This window comes from Hyperoodon ampullatus (assembly GCF_949752795.1).
Source record: "Hyperoodon ampullatus genome assembly, chromosome: 2".
Lineage (NCBI taxonomy): Eukaryota > Metazoa > Chordata > Mammalia > Artiodactyla > Ziphiidae > Hyperoodon > Hyperoodon ampullatus.
This window is the reverse complement of record NC_136915.1, coordinates 83,547,876-83,572,555: the sequence shown is the minus strand read 5'-3', so window position 1 is coordinate 83,572,555 and position 24,680 is coordinate 83,547,876. Positions and strand designations below refer to the sequence as shown.

Below are 24,680 nucleotides of genomic sequence, written 5' to 3'. Positions count from 1 at the left end.
ATGAAACCTCCAGTACCATCTTTCCTTTCCTCATTCTCAGCTGTTAATCTAGACTCCATTTTTTCACTGGGAAAATTGATAATTACCTATAATTATAGGTATATAATTATAGATAACTATAGATAATTACCTCATCTTTGCATCATTAAACTATCAGCCTGTACTCTGCCTTCTCTGTTCCACTGGTCCCTGCTCCTAAGATCAATTCTTTCATTTGTGCACTGATTCCATGCCATTTCTCAAGTACATTGCTTCTGAAATTATACCCTCTCCTGTATCATCATTTTCTCTTTCCTCTACATCTTTCTCATTCCCAAACATATAATATATCCTGTAATATCATCCACGTTAAAAAAAAAAAAAGACAAAAACCAAGAAAGTCCCTTACTTCATGCCCTCATATAGCTCCATTACTCTGCTTCCTTTCTTAGCAATTCTTCCAAAAAATTGTTTTGTGTACTTGCTGTTTCTACTTCTCACACTTCCCACTTACTTCTTCTCACCCCCAAATGCTTTGTTGTGTATTTTCTACAAACAAGAACATTGTCCTACATAACAAAAATGTAACCATTAAAATCAGAAAATTAACACTGATACAATACTACCACCTAACTCTCAGACCCTATTCAAGTTTTCTCAGCTGGTCCAACTATGTCCTTTACAACAATAGGATCAAGGCTAGAACGATGTTACAATTATTGTCACGTTCCTTTAGTCTCCTTCTATCTACAACAGTTCCTCAGTCTTCCCTTATCATGACTTTGACACTTTTGAAGGTTCTGAGCCAGTTATTTTATTGAATGACCATTGATTTGAGTTTGTCTAATCTTTCCCTGTGATTCAAATTATGCATCTTTGGCTGGAAATGATGGAGTATGCTTCTCATTGCATCCAATCAGGTGGCAAATGACTTTAATTCGTCCTATTACTTGTGATGCTAACTGATCACTTGATTAAGGGGATAAATGCCAGGGCTTTCCTGTATAAAGTTACTTTTTTACCTTTGCAATTAACTTTGAAACTATGAAATATTTTTTCCTCATCAAACTTTCAATTTATTCATTTATTTATTTATATCAGCATGAACTCATGGGTTCCTATTTTACTCCATGGACTATCATTCATAACCATCATTATTTATTTTGATGTTCAAATTGTCCCATATTTGGTCAGTGGGAGCCCCTTTAAGCTGACATCTGTTTTTGACATATCCTCATCATTCTTTGAACACTTCCCCACTTTCTAACACAAGATACTTCAGGCTCGTCTTTTACCTTCCCTGTCCCAGCCCTGGAAAGAGCTATTTCTCCAAGGAACTCTGGTTCCTTTTAGTGGAGAAAGATATTCAGAAGCCAAGAGTTGAATTTCATTGATTGCTATAGGTGTATCACTACTCCAAGGCCCTCTCAATGAACAGACCTTGAATACATGTACACACACATACACATAGGTAGACAGATACAGACAGACATATACACACATTTACCTCTTTATCTATCTAGTATATTGAAAACCTCGAGTTCACGCCAATTACCTCCAATTCCAATCTAACACCACCAACACCCTTTCAATATTTCTAATTCCCTTCTGCAAAGTGAAAAACCTGGCTCCCTTTATCCTTAATATATTTATTTACTCATTTAAATAATCCCTAATATGTAACCAATCTCCCTTTGTTACTGCCACTACTCCCCACCTAGATATCTTCCTGACTGTACTCAGCCTTCACATCCTTGTCAGACTGATGCCACCGTCCCCTTCCCTCAGATTCTATTTTATATCCCCCATCTATCACTTCCCTGCTTATCCCTAAATGAAAGGATTCTTAATTCATACAGTTTGCTTATTCTAGAACCAAAGTGAATTTGAGTGTGTTACAGACAGGCATTTTAAAAAATAAAGTTTCTCACAATTAAATAATTAGGAAGTCTGTGTCTATATGGTACTTAGAATTACAGAAAGGATTAGAATAAAGAAACAAAAGGTAGAATATTAAAAATAGATGTTAATGTCTTATTACACCTTCCAGCTTTCTAGGATAAAAATGTTTTAACCACAAAATGCATTAATGCAGGATATGGGTGCATATGGCCGTCTGAAACAGAAATTAGGATTTTTCAAACTAGACCAAAGTATTTCTTTTCTGCCCATCTGCCTTTATTGTTCAGGAAGCCTATGATTCTCAATTTTACAATGAGTTATCTCTTCCTTTAAATTCACTTATATTTACATTTAGAGCATTTTTCCTTTACTCCCATATCTTAGAAGCAATAATAGCTTTGTACCGTAATTTATTTTTGTGTTAAGAGTATTTAAAGGTTTAGGGCTTCCCTGGCAGCACAGTGGTTAAGAATCCGCCTGCCAATGCAAGGGACACAGGTTCGAGCCCTGGGCCGGGAAGATCCCACATGCCACGGAGCAACTAAGCCCGTGCGCCACACTACTGAGCCTGTGCTCTAGAGCCCGCAAGCCACGACTACTAAAGCCTATGTGCCTACAGTCCGTGCTCCACAACGAGAAGCCACTGCAAGGAGAAGCCTGCACACTGCAACGAAGAGCAGCCCCCACTCGCTGCAACTAGAGAAAGCCCACGAGCACAGCAACTAAGACCCAAAGCAACCAAACTAAATAATAAATCTTTTTTTTAAAAAAAGAGTACTTAAAGGTCTAATAAGAACAAGAAGAGCTTTATAGTTTCAAGTAAATCAAGAAGTTTACAGAATGAATACATACAACCTATTATTTTGTAGATCAACATCTTTTCACGTTTTTAAGATACAAATCTTGGTTGGTAGTAACATAAGTAAATCTAAACGGGTTTTATCTGCCTCACAATTTTTATTCCAATAGATAATTCAGCAATTAGTGCTTCCCTGGTGGCGCAGTGGTTGAGAGATTGCCTACCGATGCAGGGGACACGCATTCGTGCCCCGGTCCGGGAAGATCCCACATGCCGTGGAGCGGCTGGGCCCGTGAGCCATGGCCACTGAGCCTGCACGTCCAGAGCCTGTGCTCCGCAACGGGAGAGGCCACAACAGTGAGAGGCCCGCATACCACAAAAAAAATAAATAAATAAACAAAACATATAGTAAGGCAGCATATTGCCATATTTATACATGTGTTTCAGACTCACTTTTCCGCTAATTTTTCATTTATTCACCCAGGACACACTCACTTTGTATAATAGTAAACCACCTACTTCTCTGCATTTTCCCTATCATCACGCTACACCAAGCTACAATTATCTTTCTTGGAATACTTTAGTAGTTTCTTAACTGGTCTCTTCAAGTTTCTAGTCATCCTCTAATTCATTTTTCAATTGTAGCTACAGTGATCTTTTCAAAATGCAAAAAGTTACCATGTCAGACAATACAGTACAATTGTTAAGAGCACTGATTCTGGAGCCAAGCTACCTGGATTCAAATCTAGACTCTGCCATTTATTATCTGTGTCACCTTTGACAAACCACCTAACCTCTCTGCCTCAGTTTCCTCATCTGTAGAATGGACAACATGTGATTCTTAAATGATTATAAGGATTAAATGAACTAACAATGTAAGTGCTCTGTGAATGGCAGTCTACCTCATCAACCTCAACCACATCTTTATTTGTATTTTATTGTTCTAGCCATTCTGGAAGGTTTTTGTTTTGTTTTGTTTTTCCCTTTGAGAAAAGGGCCACACGTTCTGATGTTTGAGGGCCTTTGCACAGCTACAGCCTCTATCTGAACTCACCCTTCCGCTCTCTTACATACACTTGTTGCCTATTAGATCCTAATCATTTTTCAGATCTCTGTCAACATCTCTTCCACAGGGAGACCCTCCCTAGTGCTAGGTTAGGTTTTTATGTCACTATCACTTTAAAGAATGTTGCTCCTTTCAGTCATAGTACTTACTGCTTTGGGTGACTATTTGCCTAACAGCTATCCTTTCCACCATGCCTGTTTTTGCTCACATTATGTGCTTAGCTCAACACTCAATCATTTGTTCAATTAAATAAATGAATAATAACTGACACCTGTGCCAGGCATTGTGTGGCCGGCTCTTTTTTTTTTTTTTTTTTGGCTGTGTTGGGTCTTCGTTGCTGTGCGCAGGCTTTTCTCTAGTTGTGGCTAGCAGGGGCTACTCTTTGTTGTGGTATGCAGGCTTCTCATTGCGGTGGCTTCTCTTGTTGTGGAGCATGGGCTCTAGGCGTGTGGGTTTCAGTAGTTGTGGCACGCGGGCTCAGTAATTGTGACTCATGGGCTCTAGAGCACAGGCTCAGTAGTTATGGTGCATGGGCTTAGTTGCTCCACGGCATGTGGGATCTTCCCGGACCGGGGCACGAACCCGTGTCCCCTGCATCGGCAGGCGGACTCTCAACCACTGCACCACCAGGGAAGTCCCTGAGTGCTTTATACATTTCATTTAATCTCACCTGATGGCAGGTATTATTTTGCAAATGTTATAGTTTTTCGGTTTTAATATGTATCGTGATTATAGATACCAAGAAAAATTTTAAATAGGTAGAGGTCATTTAACATTCTGCTCACTTGAGAAAACCCAAAATGGCTGCAGCTCTAGCCTCCACTGGAAATTAACAAGCTTTAGAACGCAATTACTATTCTAGGGCTCAAAAGAGAGCAGTGCTACTGTTCTCACTACTTTTAACTTTATTTCTTCAGTCTCCTTAATATCTATTTCCTTCTGAGGAATCAGAGGTTCAGGTATCAAAGAAAAAAGCCAAGTGTGGGAATGAGAGTGCTGTGGAGAGAGGAAAAAGAAGCTAGACACAGAGTTAGCAAGGTAGCTTGGGGGAAAAAATCCCCAATGTCTACCTACTATCTAAGAATAAGGTCCAAAATTTTTAAGAATTGCCTTCAAGGCTCTGCCCATCACCTTTCTACCTTCGTCTCACACCACTCTCTGCCCAAACCTCTAAGCCCCAGGCAAACTGGTCTCTCAGTAACTCTAAAAAATAACTGACAGAATCACCTGGGTAAGATTTCTTTCAAAAAAACATACTCCACAACCCCACCACAGACTTAGTAAATCAGAATCTCTGGAAGAGGGTACCAGGAATCTGTTTGGTTTTTGAATTGTTTTAAAAGAAACAGGATGTGTGAAGTACATTCCACAGAGAAGCCCTCTGACTCGTCAGACTAGGTACATCTATTATACATTTCCACAGTACTCTGTACTTAGCACTCATCACATTTGTAACAATTTGCTCAATACCTATCTTCCCTGCTGGATGGTACACACTCCTTCAGAGCAGTGACCATGTCTGTGTTCCTCACTATTTCCCCCTCCAGAACCACACTCTACCTTTCATATTTCTATGGACCCAGTTGACTGCATCAATGGGTTCCCTTGCCCTCCAACTTCTCCTTGGGTTCAGTCAATAGGAAGCACAAGCAGGATGAAAATAAGGTTAAGGTTTTTATTCCTCCAACTCTCTTCCTGCCAGGTAAGTACAAATTTCCTATGTTCCTCTACTGAAGGCCAGAGATCCTATCAGGCAGCCTTAACTTACAGCTCCTGTTAAGGGTCTAGTAACTATTCCTTCTCCTTGCCCATTAAGACCTAAGTAATAACAGCTCCCAACTGTTACTAACTCCAGGGTAATGCACCATCCACCGTGATTACACTGACCAGGCTCACACCTTTATAAATACTAATATCTTTATTAAACTCTCCCATGTAACCCTTTCAAGTGCGCTGTTTCCTACCAGGGCCCTGATACAATGTCCATTCAAAGATATGCTAAGCTGAAAATGACTTACACCGTTAGGTCATCAACAAATGTTTGTTGAATGTATGAATGACCCTCAGTATTTAGAAGTTGTTGGGTAAATTAGATCCATTACAAGCACTTAAAAAAAAAAGGGCTTTGGAGTCACACAAACCTTTAGCTTTGCATGACAAGGTTAACCTTTCTTATTAGTTTCAACTTCTATAAAATGGGAATACCACCACTTACTTCATAGAGCTGGCATGAAAATAAAACAATATCTACCAGAATGCCTGGCACACAGATATGTTCCAAATTCTAAGTTCCTCCCTTCCCCAAATTCAACTCTTTCAAAAAGACATTTGGCCAGAATTATATAAAATGGCTTGAAATCACTTATTAATTTAGTACTTCTTAACACTTTCCTTTAAAATGACTTATAAAAATAACACAGTAAGATAAAATAATTTTAAAAGAGATGAAAAAAATGGAGACAGAAATTTAAGATGATAATAAGAATGAACTTGTAAACAGAATGCAAACAAAAAACCCTATACACTTGCTGACAGTGAACCAGAAATCTGCATATAAGTTTTCTAGCGGCAAGTTCAAAATGGGAAATGCAAAATAGTCATAGGAAACAATTTCTATACAATAAAAAAGCTTGAAATTTCTCCCATGAGTCTCACAGAGGACACATTACAACACAGTGAACAATATTCTAGACAAAGTCCTTATGGTAAACTGGCAAATTATTAGCACCTTCAGAAAATAACCTCTTTGCACATACACTGATGGCTGGCTTCTCAACCAAACAGTTCGATAAAGGTAATCAGTGTAATATTCATGGCAAAGAATGAAGGTTCTGAATACAAATACCAGAATTCATACCCTAGTTCTGCCACTTACTATGAAGTAGTTTTAGACAGGACACTTAACCTCTCTGAGCCCCCAAAAGTAAGAAACACTGCCTCAAATATACTAAGTATTCAATAATCATTCAATTATTCATAGTAATACTGCTAAAAGCAATATAATGGGAGTAGTAAGGGAATATGATGCAATCCAAGTAAAAGGAGTCTCCTAACGTCCTGGCTTAACATAAACAAAGATTTTAGATCATGTAAAGCAATGGTTCTCAAATCCTGGTATTATCAGAATCACCTAGGGTGTTTTTCAAAAATACAAACTACTGGGCTTAATTCCCAGATTCTGATACAGGAGGTTAGACTAGGGCTTGGGAGTTTGTTTTGCTTACTGCCTTTAAATTCCCGAAATGCTCCTAATGGTTAAGGACTGCTAGTTAACAGCAATGTTTCTCACCCCTGGGTAAGAACCACAATCACCGACAAAGTCTTACAGAACTCCAGATGGCTGACCATGCATCACCCCCAGAACTTAATGAATCAGAATCTCCAAGCCAAACTGGCCAAATTATGAACAGCTGGCTGAAATAAGAATTATTGTTGCTGTTGTTCAATACAGAGTAAAAAGTCCACAAAATAAATCAATAACCTCTGGACTATCAGAAGTTCAATGTAGAAAGAGATAAACTTAACCCGGAAACAATTAGGATAGATACAAAAAAACTAGTTTCTCAATCTAGAATAGAGTCAAAATACTAAGAAATAGAAAACAAAGACGTGGCTTTCACTAACAGAACAACTAACAGTCTATCTACAATACAATGAGTAAATAAGGGCCAGTGCAGCATCTGTAGACTTGCATCACTAAAAAAGAATATTGCCATTACTCTTCTTCGAACAGAATTGTAGAAAAGCCGAAATGTCTTAGTTATGGACATTAACTAAATTCTGTAATAAAATTCAAAATTCAAAAAGTCATGCATGGGGGCTTCCCTGGTGGCGCAGTGGTTGAGAGTCCGCCTACCGATGCAGGGGACATGGGTTCATGTCCCGGTCCGGGAAGATCCCACATGCCGTGGAGCGGCTGGGCCCGTGAGCCGTGGCCGCTGAGCCTGTACGTCCGGAGCCTGTGCTCCGCAACGGGACAGGCCACAACAGTGAGAGGCATGCGTACCGCCAAAAAAAAAAAAAAAAGTCATGCATGGTAGGGAGCTTCAAGATGGCGGAAGAGTAAGACCTGGAGATCACCTTCCTCCCCACAAATACATCAGAAATACATCCACATGTGGAACAACTCCTACAGAACACCTACTGAACGCTGGCAGAAGACCTCAGACCTCCCAAAAGGTAAGAAACTCCCCACGTACCTGGGTAGGGCCAAAGAAAAAAGAAAAAACAGAGACAAAAGGATAGGGATGGAACCTGCACCAGTGGCGGGGAGCTGTGAAGGAGGAAAAGTTTCCAAACACTACGAAGCCCCTTCACGGGCGGAGACTGTGGGTGGCAGAGAGGGGGGAAGCCTCAGAGCCGCGGAGGAGAGCGTAGCAACAGGGGTGCGGAGGGCAAAGTGGAGAGATTCCCGCAGAGAGGATCGGTGCCGACCAGCACTCACCAGCCTGGGAGGCTTGTCTGCTCACCCGCCGGGGGTGGGGTGGGCCTGGGAGCTGAGGCTCGGTCTTCAATCAGATCCCAGGGAGAGGACGGGGTTGGCTGCGTGAACACAGCCTGAAGCGGGCTAGTGCACCACAGCTAGCAGGGAGGGAATCCGGAAAAAAGTCTAGAGCTGCCGAAGAGGCAAGAGACTTTTCCTTCCCTCTTTGTTTCCTGGTGCACAAGAAGAGGAGTTTAAGAGCGCCGCTTAAAGGAGCTCCAGAGACGGGCATGAGCCGCGGCTATCAACGCGGACCCCAGAGACGGGCATGAGACGCTAAGGCAGCTGCTGCAGCCACCAAGAAACCTGTGTGCAAGCACAGGTCACTGTCCACACCTCCCCTCGTGGGAGCCTGTGCAGCCCGCCACTGCCAGGGTCCCGAGATCCAGGGACAACTTCCCTGGGAGAACACACGGTGCGCCTCAGGCTGCTGCAACGTCACGCTGGCCTCTGCCGCTGCAGGCTCACCCCACATCCGTACCCCTCCCTCCCCCAGGCCTGAGTGAGCCAGAGCCCCCGAATCAGCTGCTCCTTTAACCCCGTCCTGTCTGAGCCCAGAACAGGCGCCCTCAGGCGACCTACACACAGAGGCAGGTCCAAATCCAAAGGTGAACCCCAGGAGCTGTGCAAACAAAGAAGAGAAAGAGAAATTTCTCCCGGCAGCCTCAGAAGCAGCGGATTAAATCTCCACAATCAACTTGATATCTGTGGAATACCTGAACAGAAAACGAATCATCCCAAATTGAGGAGGTGGACTTTGGGAGCAACGACGTATTTTTTTTCCCTTTCTTTTTCTGAGTGTGTATGTGTATGCTTCTGTGTGAGATTTTGTCTGTATAGCTTTGCTTTTAACATTTGCCCTAGCGTTCTGTCTGTGCATTTTGTTTTGTTTTGGTTTGGTTTGTTTTTTTTAGTAGTTTATAGCACTTGTTAACATTGGTGGATTTCTTTTCTGGTTTGGTTGCTCTCTTCTTTCTTTCTTTTTTTAATTATTTCTTTAAAAAAAATTTTAATTATTTTTTATTTTAATAACTATTTTATTATTTTATCTTATCTTCTTCTTTCCTTCTTTTTTTTCTGCCTTTTATTATGAGCCGTGTGGATGACAGGCTCTTGGTGATCCAGCCAGGTGTCAGGGCTGTGCCTCTGAGGTGGGAGAGCCAAGTTCAGGACACTGGTCGACAAGAGACCTCACAGCTCCACGTAATATCAAACAGCGAAAATCTCCCAGAGATCTCCATCTCACGCCAAGATGCAGCTCCACTCAACGACCAGCAAGCTACAGCGCTGGACACCCTATACCAAACAAACTGGCAAAACATGAACACAAACACATCCATTAACAAAGAGGCTGCGTAAAATCATAATAAGGCCAGAGACACCCCAAAACACACCACCACTCATGGACCTTCCCACCAGAAATACAAGATCCACCCTCATCCACCAGAACACAGGCACTAATACCCTCCAGCAGGAAGCCTACACAAACCACTGAACCAACCTTAGCCACTGGGGACAGACATCAAAAAGAATGGGAACTACGAAACTGCAGCCTGCGAAAAAAAGACCCCAAACACAGTAAGTTAGGCAAAATGAGAAGACAGAGAAACACACAGCAGATGAAGAAGCAAGGCAAAAACCCACCAGACCTAACAAATGAACAGGAAATAGGCAGTCTACCTGAAAAAGAATTCAGAATAATGATAGTAAAGATGATCCAAAATCTTGGAAAGAAAATGGAGAAAATACAAGAAACGTTTAACAAGGACCTAAAAGAACTAAAGAGCAGGGATTCCCTGGTGGCGCAGTGGTTGAGAGTCCGCCTGCCGATGCAGGGGACACGGGTTCGTGCCCCGGTTCCACATGCCACGGAGCGAATGGGCCCGTGAGCCATGGCCGCTGAGCCTGCGCGTCTGGAGCCTGTGCGCCACAATGGGAGAGGCCACAACAGTGAGAGGCACACGTATCGCAAAAAAAAAAAAAAAAAAAAAAAAACTAAAGAGCAAACAAACAGTGATGAACAACACAATAAATGAAATAAAAAATCCTCTAGAAGGGATCAGTAGCAGAATAACTGAGAAAGAAGAACGGATAAGTGACCTGGAAGATACAATACTGGAAATAACTACTGCAGAGCAGAATAAAGAAAAAAGAATGAAAAGAGCTGAGGACAGTCTCAGAGGCCTCTGGGACAACATTAAATGCACGAACATTCAAATTATAGTGCTCCCAGAAGAAGAGAAGAAGAAAGGGACTGAGAAAATATTTGAAGAGATTATAGTTGAAAACTTCCCTAATATGGGAAAGGAAATAGTTAATCAAGTCCAGGAAGAACAGAGAGTCCCATACAGGATAAATCCAAGGAGAAATACGCCAAGATGTATATTTATCAACCTATCAAAAATTAAATACAAAGAAAAACTATTAAAGCAGCAAGGGAAAAACAACAAATAACACAAAAGGGAATCCCCATAACGTTAACAGCTGGTCGTTCAGCAGAAATTCTGCAAGCCAGAAGAGAGTGGCAGGATATATTTAAAGTGATGAAGGAGAATACCTACAACCAAGATTACTCTACCCAGAAAGGATCTCATTCAGATTTGATGGAGAAATTAAAACCTTTACAGACAAGCAAAAGCTGAGAGAGTTCAGCACCACCAAACCAGCTTTACAACAAATGCTAAAGGAACTTCTCTAGGCAAGAAACACAAGAGAAGGAAAAGACCTACAATAACAAACCCAAAACAATTAAGAAAATGGGAATAGGAACATATATATCGATAACTACCTTAAACGTAAACGGATTAAATGCTCCAACCAAAAGACACAGACTGACAGAAAGCATACAAAAACAAGACCCGTACATAATGCTGTCTACCAGAGACCCATCACAGATCTAGGGACACATACAGACTGAAAGTGAGGGGATGGAAAACATATTCCATGTAAATGGAAATCAAATGAAAGCTGGAGTAGCAATTCTCATATCAGATAAAACAGACTTTAAAAAAAAGACTATTACAAGAGACAAAGAAGGACACTACATAATGATCAAGGGGTCAATCCAAGAAGAAGATATAACAATTGTAAATATTTATGCACCCAACATAGGAGCACCTGAAGACACAAGGCAAATACTAACAGCCATAAAAGGGGAAATCGACAGTAACACAATCATAATAGGGGACTTTAACACCCCACTTTCACCAATGGACAGCTCATCCAAAATAAAAGCAAATAAGGAAACAAAAGCTTTAAATGATACATTAAACAAGATGGACTTAATTGATATTTACAGGACATTCCATCCAAAAACAACAGAACACACATTCTTCTCAAGTGCTCAGGGAACATTCTCCAGGAGAGATCATATCTTGGGTCACAAATCAAGCCTTGGTAAATTTAAGAAAATTGAAATCATATCAAGTATCTTTTCCAACCACAACGCTATGAGACTAGATATCAATTACAGGAAAAAAATCTGTAAAAAATAAAAACACACATGGAGGCTAAACAATACTCTACTTAATAACTAAGAGATCACTGAAGAAATCAAAGAGGAAATCAAAAAATACCTAGAAACAAATGACAATGAAAACACGACGACTCAAAACCTACGGGATGCAGCAAAAGCAATTCTAAGAGGGAACTTTACAGCAATATAATCCTACCTTAAGAAACAAGAAACATCTCAAATAAACAACCTAACCTTACACCTAAAGCAATCAGAGAAAGAAGAACAAAAAAAATCCAAAGTTAGCAGAAGGAAAGAAATCATAAAGATCAGATCAGAAATAAATGAAAAAGAAATTAAGGAAACGATAGCAAAGATCAATAAAACTAAAAGCTGGAGTTTCCCTGGTGGCACGGTGGTTGAGAGTCTGCCTGCTAATGCAGGGGACACGGGTTTGTGCCCCAGTTCGGGAGGATCCCACGTGCCGTGGAGCGGCTGGGCCCGTGAGCCCTGGCCGCTGAGCCTGCGCGTCTGGAGCCTGTGCTCCACAACGGGAGAGGCCACAGCAGTGGGAGGCCCGTGAACCGCCAAAAAAAAAACCAAAAAACTAAAAACTAAAAGCTGGTTCTTTGAGAAGATAAACAAAATTGATAAACCATTAGCCAGACTCATCAAGAAAAAAAAGGGAGAAGACTCAAATCAATAGAATTGGAAATGAAAAAGGGGAGGTAACAACTGACACTGCAGAAATACAAAGGATCATGAGAGATTACTACAAGCAACTATATGCCAATAAAATTGACAACCTGGAAGAAATGGACAAATTCTTAGAAATGCACAACCTTCCAAGACAGAAACAGGAAGAAATAGAAAATATGAACAGACCAGTCAAAAGCACTTTAATTAAAACTGTGATGAAAAAATCTTCCAATAAACAAAAGCCCAGGACCATATGGATTCACAGATGAATTCTATCAAACACTGAGAAAAGAGCTAACACCTATCCTTCTCAAACTCTTCCAAAATTTAGCAGAGCGAGGAACACTCCCAAACTCATTCTATGAGGCAACCATCACCCTGATACCAAAACCAGACAAAGACGTTACAAAGAAAGAAAACGACAGGCCAATATCACTGGTGAAGATAGATGCAAAAATCCTCAACAAAATACTAGCAAACAGAATCCAATAACACATTAAAATGATCATACACCATGATCAAGTGGGGTATATCCCAGGAATACAAGGATTCTTCAATACACACAAATCAATCAATGTGATACACCATATTAGCAAACTGAAGGAGAAAAACCATATGATCATCTCAATAGATGCAGAGAAAGCTTTCGACAAAATTCAACACCAATTTATGAGAAAAACCCTCCAGAAAGCATAGAGGGAACTTTCCTCAACATAATAAAGGCCATATATGACAAACCCACAGCCAACATCGTCCTCAATGGTGAAAAACTGAAACCATTTGCACCAAGATCAGGAACAAGACAAGGTTGCCCACTCTCACCACTATTATTCAACATAGTTTTGGAAGTCCTAGCCACGGTAATCAGAGAAGAAAAAGAAATGAAAGGAATCCAAATCAGAAAAGAAGAAGTAAAGCTGTCACTATCTGTAGATAACATGACACTATACTTAGAGAATTCTAAAGATGCTACCAGAAAACTACTAACGTTAATCAATGAATTTGGTAAACTAGCAGGATACAAAATGAATGCACAGAAATCTCTTGCTTTCCCATACACTAATGATGAAAAATCTGAAAGAGAAATTAAGCAAACACTCCCATTTACCACTGCAACAAAAAGAATAAAATACCTCGGAATAAACCTACATAGGGAGATGACCTGTATGCAGATAACTATAAAACACTGATGAAAGAAATTAAAGATGATACCAACATATGGAGAGATATACCATGTTCTTGCATTGGAAGAATCAATATTGTGAAATGACTATACTACCCAAAGCAATCTACAGATTCAATGCAATCCCTATCAAATTACCAATGGCGTTTTTTACAGAACTAAAACAAAAAATCTTAAAATTTGTACGGAGACACAAAAGACCCCGAATAGCCAAAGCAGTCTTGAGGGGAAAAAACTGAGCTGGAGGAATCAGACTCCCTGACTTCAGACTATACTACAAAGCTATAGTAATCAAGACAATATGGTACTGGCACAGAAACAGAAACATAGATCAGTGGAACAAGACAGAAAGCCCAGAGGTAAAAACATGCACCTATGGTCAACTAATCTATGACAAAGGAGGCAAAGATATACAATGGAGGAAAGACAGTCTCTTCAATAAGTGGTGCTGGGAAAACTGGACAGCTGCATTTAAAAGAATAAAATTAGAACACTCCCTAACACCATACACAAAAATCAACTCAAAATGGATTAGAGACCTAAATGTAAGACCAGACACTATAAAATTCTTAAAGGAAAACATAGGAAGAACACTCTGACATAAATCACAGCAAGATCCTTTTTGACCCACTTCCTAGAGAAATGGAAATAAAAACAAAAATAAACATATGGGACCTAATGAAACTTCAAAGCCTTTGCACAGCAAAGGAAATCATAAACAAGACGAAAAGACAACACTCAGAATGGGAGAAAATATTTGCAAACCAATCAATGGACAAAGGATTAATCTCCAAAATATATAAACAGCACATTCAGCTCAATATTCAAAAAACAAACAACCCAATCCAAAAATGGGCAGAAGACCTAAATAGACATTTCTCCAAAGAAGACATACAGATGGCCAAAAGCACATGAAAAGCTGCTCAACATCACTAATTATTTGAGAAATGTAAATCAAAAGTACAATGAGTTATCACCTCACACCAGTTAGAATGGTCTTCATCAGAAAATCTACAAACAACAAATGCTGGAGAGGGTGTGGAGAAAAGGGAACCCTCTTGCCCTGTTGGTGGGAATGTAAATTGATACAGCCACTATGGAGAACAGTATGGAGATTCCTTTAAAAACTAAAAATAGAATTACCATATGATCTAGCAATCCCACTACTGGGCATATACCCAGAGAAAACTACAATTCAGAAAGACACATGCACCCCAATGTTCACTGCAGCACTATTCACAATAGCCAGGTCATGGAAGCAACCTAAATGCCCATGGACAGATGAATGGATAAAGAAGATGTGGTACATATATACAATGGAATATTACTCGGCCATAAAAAGGAACGAAATTGGGTCATTTGTTGAGACGTGGATGGATCTAGAGACTGTCATACAGAGTGAAGTAAGTCAGAAAGAGAAAAACAAATATCGTATATTAACGCATATATGTGGAACCTAGAAAAATGGTACAGATGAACCGGTTTGCAGGGCAGAAATTGAGACACAGATGTAGAAAACAAACGTATGGACACCAAGGAGGGAAAGCCGCGGGGGGGTGGGGGGGTGATTTGGGTGATTGGGATTGACATGTATACACTGATGTGTATAAAACTGATGACTAATAAGAACCTGCTGTATAAAAAAAAAGTGATCAAATGTATTTATTCTATTGGAAAGAAGCAAAAATAGACCATATTTACTGTCTAATTATATAATAATTTAATGATTAAAAAAAAAGTACATTCAGGCGAGCTCCCTGGTGGTCTAGTGGCTAGGATTCAGTGCTTTCACTGCCGTGGCCCAGGTTCAATCCCTGGTCAGGGAACTGAGATCCCACAAGCTGCACAGCATGGCCAAAGGAAAAAAAAAAAAGTACGTTCAGAAAACAAACAAAAAGCAGCTCTTTGAAATTAAAAATATAATAGCAAAAACGAAAATCTCAATGTAAGAATTTCCAGTTTCCAGTAGTGTCAGGCTAGGTTATTTGGATCAACTATCACTATTCCACTGGATAAGAACTTTAAAATACGGATAAAATATATTCCAAAAATTTTAAAGCACCAAAAAACAAGCCAAGACAATAAGGAATTACAAAGTCACAAGTGAAGTAAAAATGAGAATCCAGAAAGGGCAAAAAGCACATACCACCTATTTTTGCCCTGAGGATATTTTGGATTTGTTTTGATAACATTGCAAGAGCTATGGGGACAAAAACAAAATCCAACAACCACACGAGGGAATTTCAAGCCCTGAACTTGGTTTAAGGTGGTCCCAGACTAGGAGTGACCCCAGGCACATGGCAGAAGAAAATACAAATCCTACATATACAATGAAACACTACAAACTAACCAGAGAAGGATGATTCTCAAAGAGATCATATTAAATGGAAGAAGTCAGATGAAGTACATACCATATTATCATTTTTGTGAGGTTAAAAAAACCTACAAAACTAATCAATGGCAATGCAAGTCAGAATAGTGATTGATTGCCTTTGGGGGATATTTACCGGGGATGGCATAAGTGAGACTTCCGTATCTTGCTCTTGGTTGGGAGTGACATGAATGAGTGCCTTTATTTTATTTTTTCAAATCATAACGTACATATAAAAACTGTACACTTTAATGTATGAATGTTATAATTTAATGAAGCTTTTATTTAAAATGAAGATGAAATAAGAAAATTTTCAAATTAAAAAAGTTAACAAATATTAATTATATTCAGCTTTCGCAAATAGTAAAGGATGTTAATTTAGTTCATGGTCTATGTCTAGAAGATGATTCAAAAGTAATGGTTGCTATTTACCATAGCAGTTTCAATGACTTTGATTTTTTTAATTTTTATAATGGAAAAAAAATCTTAACTAGCCACCATGAACATTTTAATTTATTTTTTATTTACGTTTTTTTAGTTATTTCTGAGATATACATTTTAAAGTAATAACTAAAATTATGACTTATAACATTATACAGAACATATAAGATTTTTAGAAATTTCATGTAATGTCTGAAACATTTATATTAACATATTTCCATACAAATAATCCAAAGAAAGTTTAGTATTAGTTGTTTTTTTGTTTGTTTTTTTATACTGCAGGTTCTTATTAGTCATCAATTTTATACACATCAGTGTATACATGTCGATCCCAATTGCCCAATTCATCACACCACCATCCCCACCCCATTGCTGTTTTCCCCCCTTGGTGTCCATACTTTTGTTCTCTACATCTGTGTCTCAACTTCTGCCCTGCAAACCGGTTCATCTGTAACATTTTTCAAAAATCTCTCAGAATCACCGTAACTTTTGTACTCTCTGAAAAATCAATCTTTTATGTTTTCCCAATTCATTAAGTCTCAAACCATTTACATTTATATCATTCATACATGACAACCCTAATGTCAAAGCATATAACAACACTGTTTTCATTGTTAGAATCCAAAGGGCCATAAAATAGGCTATAAATAAGATAATCATTTGTACTCAAATAATTTGAGATGAGAACTCAAGACTTAAGTAAATTGAGAAAAGTTTCATATGAAAAGACAGAAGTAATTAAATTTCAGATTATGAAAAGGACCCCTAAGATTAAACAAAGGTATGAGACATACATGTTGGGGGAAAAAACATTAAAATAACCTTAGGTTTTCAAAACATAGTTTGATGATAGAGTTCTAACAATTCATTGATTCCCTCATTCAACAAATATTTCACTGCTTATTATATGCCTATTCCTTTTCTACAAATTAGGAATACGACAGGGACACAAAAGGAATAAAACAGATGACTTTACGCTCTAGAAACAACAAAATAATGGTGTGCCAAAAATAGGAAAATCTGATTCTATACATTTATGTTTTTTCAACATGTAACAAATATATACTAATATTTCACATATTTCACAAGGTATTGTTAAAAGTCTGATGATCAGTTCTCGATCAAGAACTTAAGAAAGGGCTTCCCTGGTGGCGCAGTGGTTGAGAGTCCGCCTGCCGATGCAGGGGACACGGGTTCGTGCCCTGGTGCGGGAGGATCCCGCATGCCGGGAGCGGCTGGGCCTGTAAGCTACGGCCGCTGAGCCTGCGCGTCCGGAGCCTGTGCCCCGCAACGGGAGAGGCCACAACAGTGAGAGGCCCACGTACCGCAAAAAAAAAAAAAAAAAAAACTTAAGAAAAAATTGCTAATATATGGAAAAAGGTTTTGCTTCCTAAAAAAAAAAAACCTTTACATAATATTTTCCTACTAGTTTTTAATACGCACATGACTATGTTCCCAAAAAAAGAATTTTTTGTTTTTTTGCTATTGAGATGAAAATGCTTAAAGTTGAAGATTATTAAATAAGATACCACTTGTAGGTACACACAGAAGATGTTCCATAATTACAAACCATTATTATTCTCTTGTCCTATTTCCTGCCTGCAAACAGGAGCTGATAAGGAAAAGTAGGCAGAACAGGCTTTTAAGTTTCTAGCCAAACCTGTATTTTATAGATTGGGGGAAGAAGAGAGTGCATTTTTTAAGATAAAAGGCAGGGAAGGCGAGTAGAAATGAGTGGTTTAAAGAATTAGCAATGAAGAGGAGATACTGATTACAGGCAGCTCTCCAGCTTCCACCTTATTATTGTCAGGGCAGAATGGTGGCATAAATGGGTGTCTTGATTGCCTGTCACCCTCCTTAACTAGTAACAACAATATCTGTAATACAGTGTTAAACACAATAATTTCTACCCAAAAAGAAGGGATGTAAGATATAAATATTTATACCATTACTATTTTCCAAAGATTTGAATATATAATAAATAAATATACAGTGGTAGTCCCATAAGAAAGATGATATCCAGAATGTGTACTCTGGAGGGAAAGGGTGGGAAGGAACTGGTCAACAAAGGATATTCTGAACAGTGATATCAATTTAGGGGAATATTCTAGAGTTAGGAAAGTAATATCACCTCAAAATGACTCTAAGTTTTTTCACAGCAGGTCTGACATTATAAGCCTTAATAAATCTTACCACACATCACACAGTGCTTCCCCATAATAGACACTCAATAATTATTTCATTTTTTAAACCAAATTCCTACACTACTTTCATGGCCTTTGAAAAAAAATACAGCTCACATGATAAGGAGTTCTCTTTGTCAACCTCCTCTAGATAAGCACCTTCTAAAAAAATCTTAAGTAAAACTAAGATTTGGTCTAACCACTATAGACTACAATGGGACCAAATTCCTTTGTTCTAGAAAAATCTACATGTGGCCTAAGATTTCATCAGCTATTTGGGGTTTTTTTCCCCCTACAGTTTTATTGAGATATAACTGGCATGTAGCACTGTATAAGTTTAAGGTACAGCACAATGATTTGACTTACATGCATCATAAAATGATTGCCACAATAAGTTCAGTGAATATCCATCATCTCATACAGATACAAAATTAAAGAACTAAAAAAAATTTTTTTCCTTTGGAATGAGAATTCTTAGGATTCACTCTCTTAACAACTTCCATATATAACATACAGCAGTGTTAACTGTATTTACCACCTTGTACATTACATCCCCAGTACTTACTTATAACTGTAAGTTTATACCTTTGGGCTGCCTTCATCCATTTCCCCCTCATCCCTACCCTCCCCCCACGACAAATCTAATCTCGCCATGAGCTTGTTTTTGAAGTATAACTGACCTACAACACTGTTAGTTCCTGTTACACAACACAGTGATTCGATATTTCTAAACATTTCAAAATGATCACCATGGCAAGTTGAGTTACCATTTCATCGGCTATTGTGGCAGTCACATCATCAGCCTATCAGGTAAACTCACAACAACTACCTTTAGAGGTCAGTTCTTCCCCAATCTGTGAAAATTATTAACCGAAATACTAAAACTTCATCATTTTGGCTTCAAATTGCTAAGACCTTGAATTGTTAACTAGACCACTAATTTATCATCACCTACGAAGGCCTTCAGAACCATAAAAACTTCCTCAAGGATGCAATTATTAATCAGTAATCAATACTCTGGGTAATGAAATGAACTACTAATACAATTGGGCGAAACATGTATGATCAGCAACAGGCACTGTATTAGAGAAAACAAAAAGATTAACCCAGTCCCTACACTCAAGGACTCAAAAAGTCTAGTACATTTACAATATAAGTGTTAAAACAGAAGTGCTATATAGAGAAAAAAGATAAAGAAGCATTAAATTAAAGGGTTAAGACTAGGAGTGTAAAATAAAGAATCCACTGAATCTATCATGCAATGCACACTTTTCAGTTTCTTCCAAAAAGATATCATGAGCTTTGTCAAATGCACCTAGCTAAAAACTATGATGAAAATAACAATGGCTTTTAAATTATACACTCTGAAAACTAAGGACCAAAAATCACAACCAGGAAACTAAGGCATAAAAAAGGTTTATATGTTCCCTATAAATTAAGTCAGACATTTGAACCCACTTCCTAATTTCCAGACTAGTCCCCTCATTTCCCGGCGGGGGGAAGGGAGGGGAATTTTTTAATAAACCATGATTTGAATGTAATGTGCTCAGCCATTTTCTTTCCTATCTATACACTCGCAGTCCATACATACTGATTTTTTTTTCCATTGAACTTTAACTGGCTCCTAAAAAAAACTAAAAGGTTATCTCCTAATAAATAAAACTTACTGACTAAACATAGGACTTCTCCAATCTCTAATTTCCTTATTTGTAAAAAGAGCTAATAATTACAAAATCTATGCTTTGCAAAATCATTAATTCATATTTAGACTTCTTAATCCAACCATTCTTCCTATGGTAATAAAGAAATCAACACAATAAACAACGCATCCTAAAGAAATGAAGACGCTGTCATCTCTTTGCGTTATATTACCCAGAACTGAGTCTCTAGCATATATTCACTACCTTGCTTAAATGCTCATTCGGAACACAAGAAATCCCTTAAAGCACAGTTCAAATTTATTACCAGTTAATTCATATCCCCTCACAACTACACAAACAAAAGTCTGACACAACCAATTTAGCCTATCACTATCAGTTCTGTCCCCCAGAGTCACTATTAGAGTTGTTTTAATTTTTTTACTTTATTCTCAAGTTTAACGTAAGACAGATAGCAATATATGCCAATGAATATTATAAGAAATAAACTTAAGTTTGAGTGCATAACTGCATTTTATCATAATTTTTTTTGTAACATGTTCTCAATAAAGTCTAACTCTGGGACAGTAAGGTGATCCTACACATGAAAATAATATAAGAACTGGTTTCTAAATTCAAATTTTCAAGATAATTTTCCCAACCTCAAATTCCTCAATGGCAAGAGCACAGTTCAGGTGTTTGTTACAATCTACTGGAAACACAATATCCTTTTTCAAAACTGAGATTAGTAAAAAAAAAATAGGAAATCTAGTCAAACTTTTCTAAGGTCTCTTCTGGTCCCAACAATAGTCTTCTACACCAACTTCTACTTATGTAACGTGTAAGCATCCAACTGATATTAGCTGATTCCACATTATTTAATTCCTAATAAATGTTTCCCTCAAATCCTCAAACCACTAAAAAAAATTTAAAACATGGAGACATATTAAGTTTTACGAGAAAAATTAATTTTAAAATTTTTCATAATTTCCAAAAGGATACGAAACAATATTTAGTTAGAACAGAAATTCCCATCTCTTCTATGGTTTACCTTTTTAAATTGCTGAAAAACTACTCAAATGCTGAACGTAAATAACCAAACTACAGGAGATGGGTAATTGCTTCTGATTGTATTATACTCTTAAATTAAAAAATTTTTAAAGCTTTAAAAATCACATTTTAGTCTTCACTAAAATATTTTGTTCCTCCTTAAAACTGCTTTTCTACAGTGTGATACAAAGCAATTTTTTCCAATCTAAATTAAGAGTTACACCTAAATAATATTCCTCCACTGTTTTATTACTTGTACTTTTTAAAAGTATTCTGCTTATATTTTTGCTCCCTCTGAAACATGGATCATACAAGTATGTAAAAATATTTTCTTATTATAAAAATGGAAAATGAAATATATCCATCTCCTTTAATTAGGAAATACTATAATCAATTAGAGAATGTACTAAATCAAAGGGAAGAGATCAATAATGCCTGAGAATCTAACCAAAGTAAAGGATTAAAGCTCACATAATTTACTATACAATCCCCCCCCAATACAAGAACAATTAATGCTATCTAAGAACGTAATGGAGAGGCTCCTAGGTATTTTCTCTTGGGTGGTGTGTTTACAGACTGGGCAAACACTTGTCCAGAACGCTGCGGATTCCTGGGCTTGCTAAGGAGGTGTTCAACTAGACGAACTCTAAAGTCTCTTTCAATTCTAAGATTCCCAATCTGTGAATAAAATGTGAAAAATAACATAAAGCACTGTGCCCAGTGAAGGCTGATCAATTAACCGATCTGCCGTCACTGCCACCCTAACTGTATGCCTGGAGACGAAAAAGTTCTTTCTCCTCTTTTCTCTGCAGTGATTTCACGAGATCCTGGTTAACAAAAGGCACGGAAAACATGCACAGGTGGGATAAAAAGAGGAGTGGCTGACATGAGGCGGCTCTCGGGACAGCGCCCCCAGCTCCCCGTCCCTCGGCAGCACCTGAGAAATCACTGCCCTCCACACCTCCACCCTTCTGTGGAGGCGTCGCGAGAGAATTCTCCGACCTATTACAGTCCACCCGCACCTGGCCAGAGACCGGGCATTGTCTGGAGCCTTCAGCGCCCAAGACAAGCAAGGAGGAAAGAGAGAGAAAAGCGGGAGGAGTGAGAATAATGGACAACGGAAGGGGAAGTAAAGCAATCGGGAAGCCGTACGCTCCTTTTGGCAAAATTGGCTTCCCCATCGATCACTCAATTCAGATCCCAAAAGCCAACCCCCCGGCCCAAGGCAGCAGCCAGGGGTGGCCCAGCCGGAGTCCCCGAAGCTACCCCGGTCAGAGAACGGAGACAAGGAGAGGGAAATGGGCGTGTGGGCTGGGCCTGGCTGGCCGGAGGCCGGGCTCGGAACAAAGCCTCCCGGCTCCCCCTACCTGGGGCGAGGGAGGCGGGCGGTGCCCCGCGGCTCCCCGCGTCGCCCCAGCCCGGCGACGCCCTCGCCCCGGGGACCCTTGCCAGGGCGAGGGGCCGCGGCGAGCCCCCTCCCCGCCCGCTAACAGCGCCCCTTCGGGACAATGGGCCCCCTCCCCCGCCTACGGGAGGGGAGATACAAAGGCAGAGAAGCGCGGCCCGGCACGGAGCCAGGCGTCCGGAAAGTGAAGGCGGAGGAGAGAGAGGGGACAGGAGAGGATGGCGGCGGACGCGGCAGCGGGCCGCTCCCCCAGCCGTCCAAGCCTCTGCCCTCAGCCCCACCGCCGCGGCAAGGGCGGGAGCGCGGACCAGCAGCCTCTCAAGTCCCGGCCGAGAGGGAAGAGGGGTCTGCACACAAAGAGGAGCGGGACCTCCACCCTCCGCCAACACCAGCGCCGGGGATGGCCCGACGCGCTCTTGCCGCCGACGGCCAGCGGCGCCTGCCCAGCCCAAGCCCCTCCGGGGCCGGGGTTCGCGCTGGGCGCCCCTCTCCCGGACTCACCCAAAGCTCCGTGCCCCAGCTCATGGCGGAACTTGAGGCGACTCGAGCCGGCTGGCTGGCCCCGCTGTCCGTCCGTCTGTCGGCTCTGCAGTCAGTCTGTCCGACCTCCCACTGGCGGGCTCGCGGCTCAGCTGCTCAGCCTCCGAAGGTGCCGCCACCGCCGGTTTCCCCAGTGAGGGAGAAAGACGCGACTGGAAAAGCCGCCGACGCCGCGTCCCCGCCTCCCGAAACCTGCGGGGAGGGGGCCCGGGCTGCGGGGAGGCGGGACGCGGAGAGGGGAGGGGGCGGGGCGCGATGCACCCTGGGATTGGGGCGGACCTGCGCTCGCCTGGCGGAGGTTGGTAGGGTCTCCTCGCCGAAGAGTTTTCCCATTCTCGGCTCTTCCCTCGCGTCCGGTCTCTTGCTTCCCATACCTCCTGGCTCGGACTATCCCACCGCCGCCGTCATTCGAATATCTGCCTCCAAGAAGGAAAGGGAGAGAAGGAAAAGTCGCCCACAGCCCTTTCTCTACCCTGAGCCCCCTTAAATGAGGCAACTCCTTCCTGCCTCTTGCCTCCTCCGCTTGGGAGAAACCCAGACAAGGAAACCTCATCCAAATCCTTGGGTTTAGACTGTGAAGAGTTGTAGTCTATTTATAAGAAAAAAAGTCTTAATGGTTAAAGTGATCTTGGGAATCACTGAAACGTGTAGAGCGTCAAAGGAGAAGGCAACTTGCCCCTGATTCTGTTTTTAACAAAACATTTTAATTTTATAAATCCTGTCAGGAAATCATAAAAAGAGGCAGATCTTTCGGCATTCATTTGGAATGCTGCCATGACAGGAGATGAAAGACATGCACAAATGTGACCCGAGCTGTCACCTAAAGGGAAAGGAGCACTGAGCTTGCCCCCTTTCTGGAATGGGCACCTCGTGCGTGGAGGTGTTGGATGGGAGGCAGATTTCTAACCGGTAGTGCAAAGAGCCTCTTCCGAACTTCAGATATCTCTCACTCAGAATATCAGAACCTTGGATGCAGGTCCACCATTTCCTTTTTTCTCTGTGGAGTTACTTTCCGGCCTCTCTGAGTAATCATTAACTGCAGTCGGCAAGTTTGACTTGTTGCTATAAGACATCAAGTACGCTTAACAACTCCCTAACTTATGCTTAAGCATTAATTGCTTGTCTCCGAAACACCACACACACATACATACACACAGAGTTCAGTCCAGTCACTAGTAGTAAAGTACTCCTCAGTGTGTCTTGACAGCTGTGTCTTAAGTTCTCCCAACCGGGTAGTCAGCATTCGAAACTCCCCCCCATTATAGGGCCTGCTCAGGTGCCCCAATCTCTTCCGCTTTAATCCTTGTCCCTGCCTAGCTGTACTTCCTCTTGGCCTTGAGGCAAATATCCTGAGCCCTCCTGACCTTACAGCCACCACTCTTGCTAAATTGTTTGCTGCAGGTCTGAGTCCAGCTCCAGCATACAAATACCTCTTCCAAGTGGGTTGTCACCAATATTTAAATGCTCGTGTGCCATGCAGTGAAAAGG

The 24,680-nt window shown here is 40.5% G+C and overlaps 1 protein-coding gene across 1 annotated transcript in view; it reads right to left on the bottom strand.

The window, feature by feature from the left end:
• FNBP1L (formin binding protein 1 like) overlaps positions 1-24,435 on the bottom strand; it is a gene marked incomplete at both ends in the record, with an annotated part of 115,569 nt that extends 91,134 nt beyond the window's left edge. Inside the window, 5 exon segments of the mRNA XM_079721356.1 lie at positions 23,154-23,219; positions 23,222-23,421; positions 23,424-23,608; positions 24,158-24,254; positions 24,348-24,435. Coding sequence (XP_079577482.1) covers positions 23,154-23,219; positions 23,222-23,421; positions 23,424-23,608; positions 24,158-24,254; positions 24,348-24,435 — 636 coding nt within the window.
• Between the last annotated feature and the right edge of the window lie 245 nt (positions 24,436-24,680).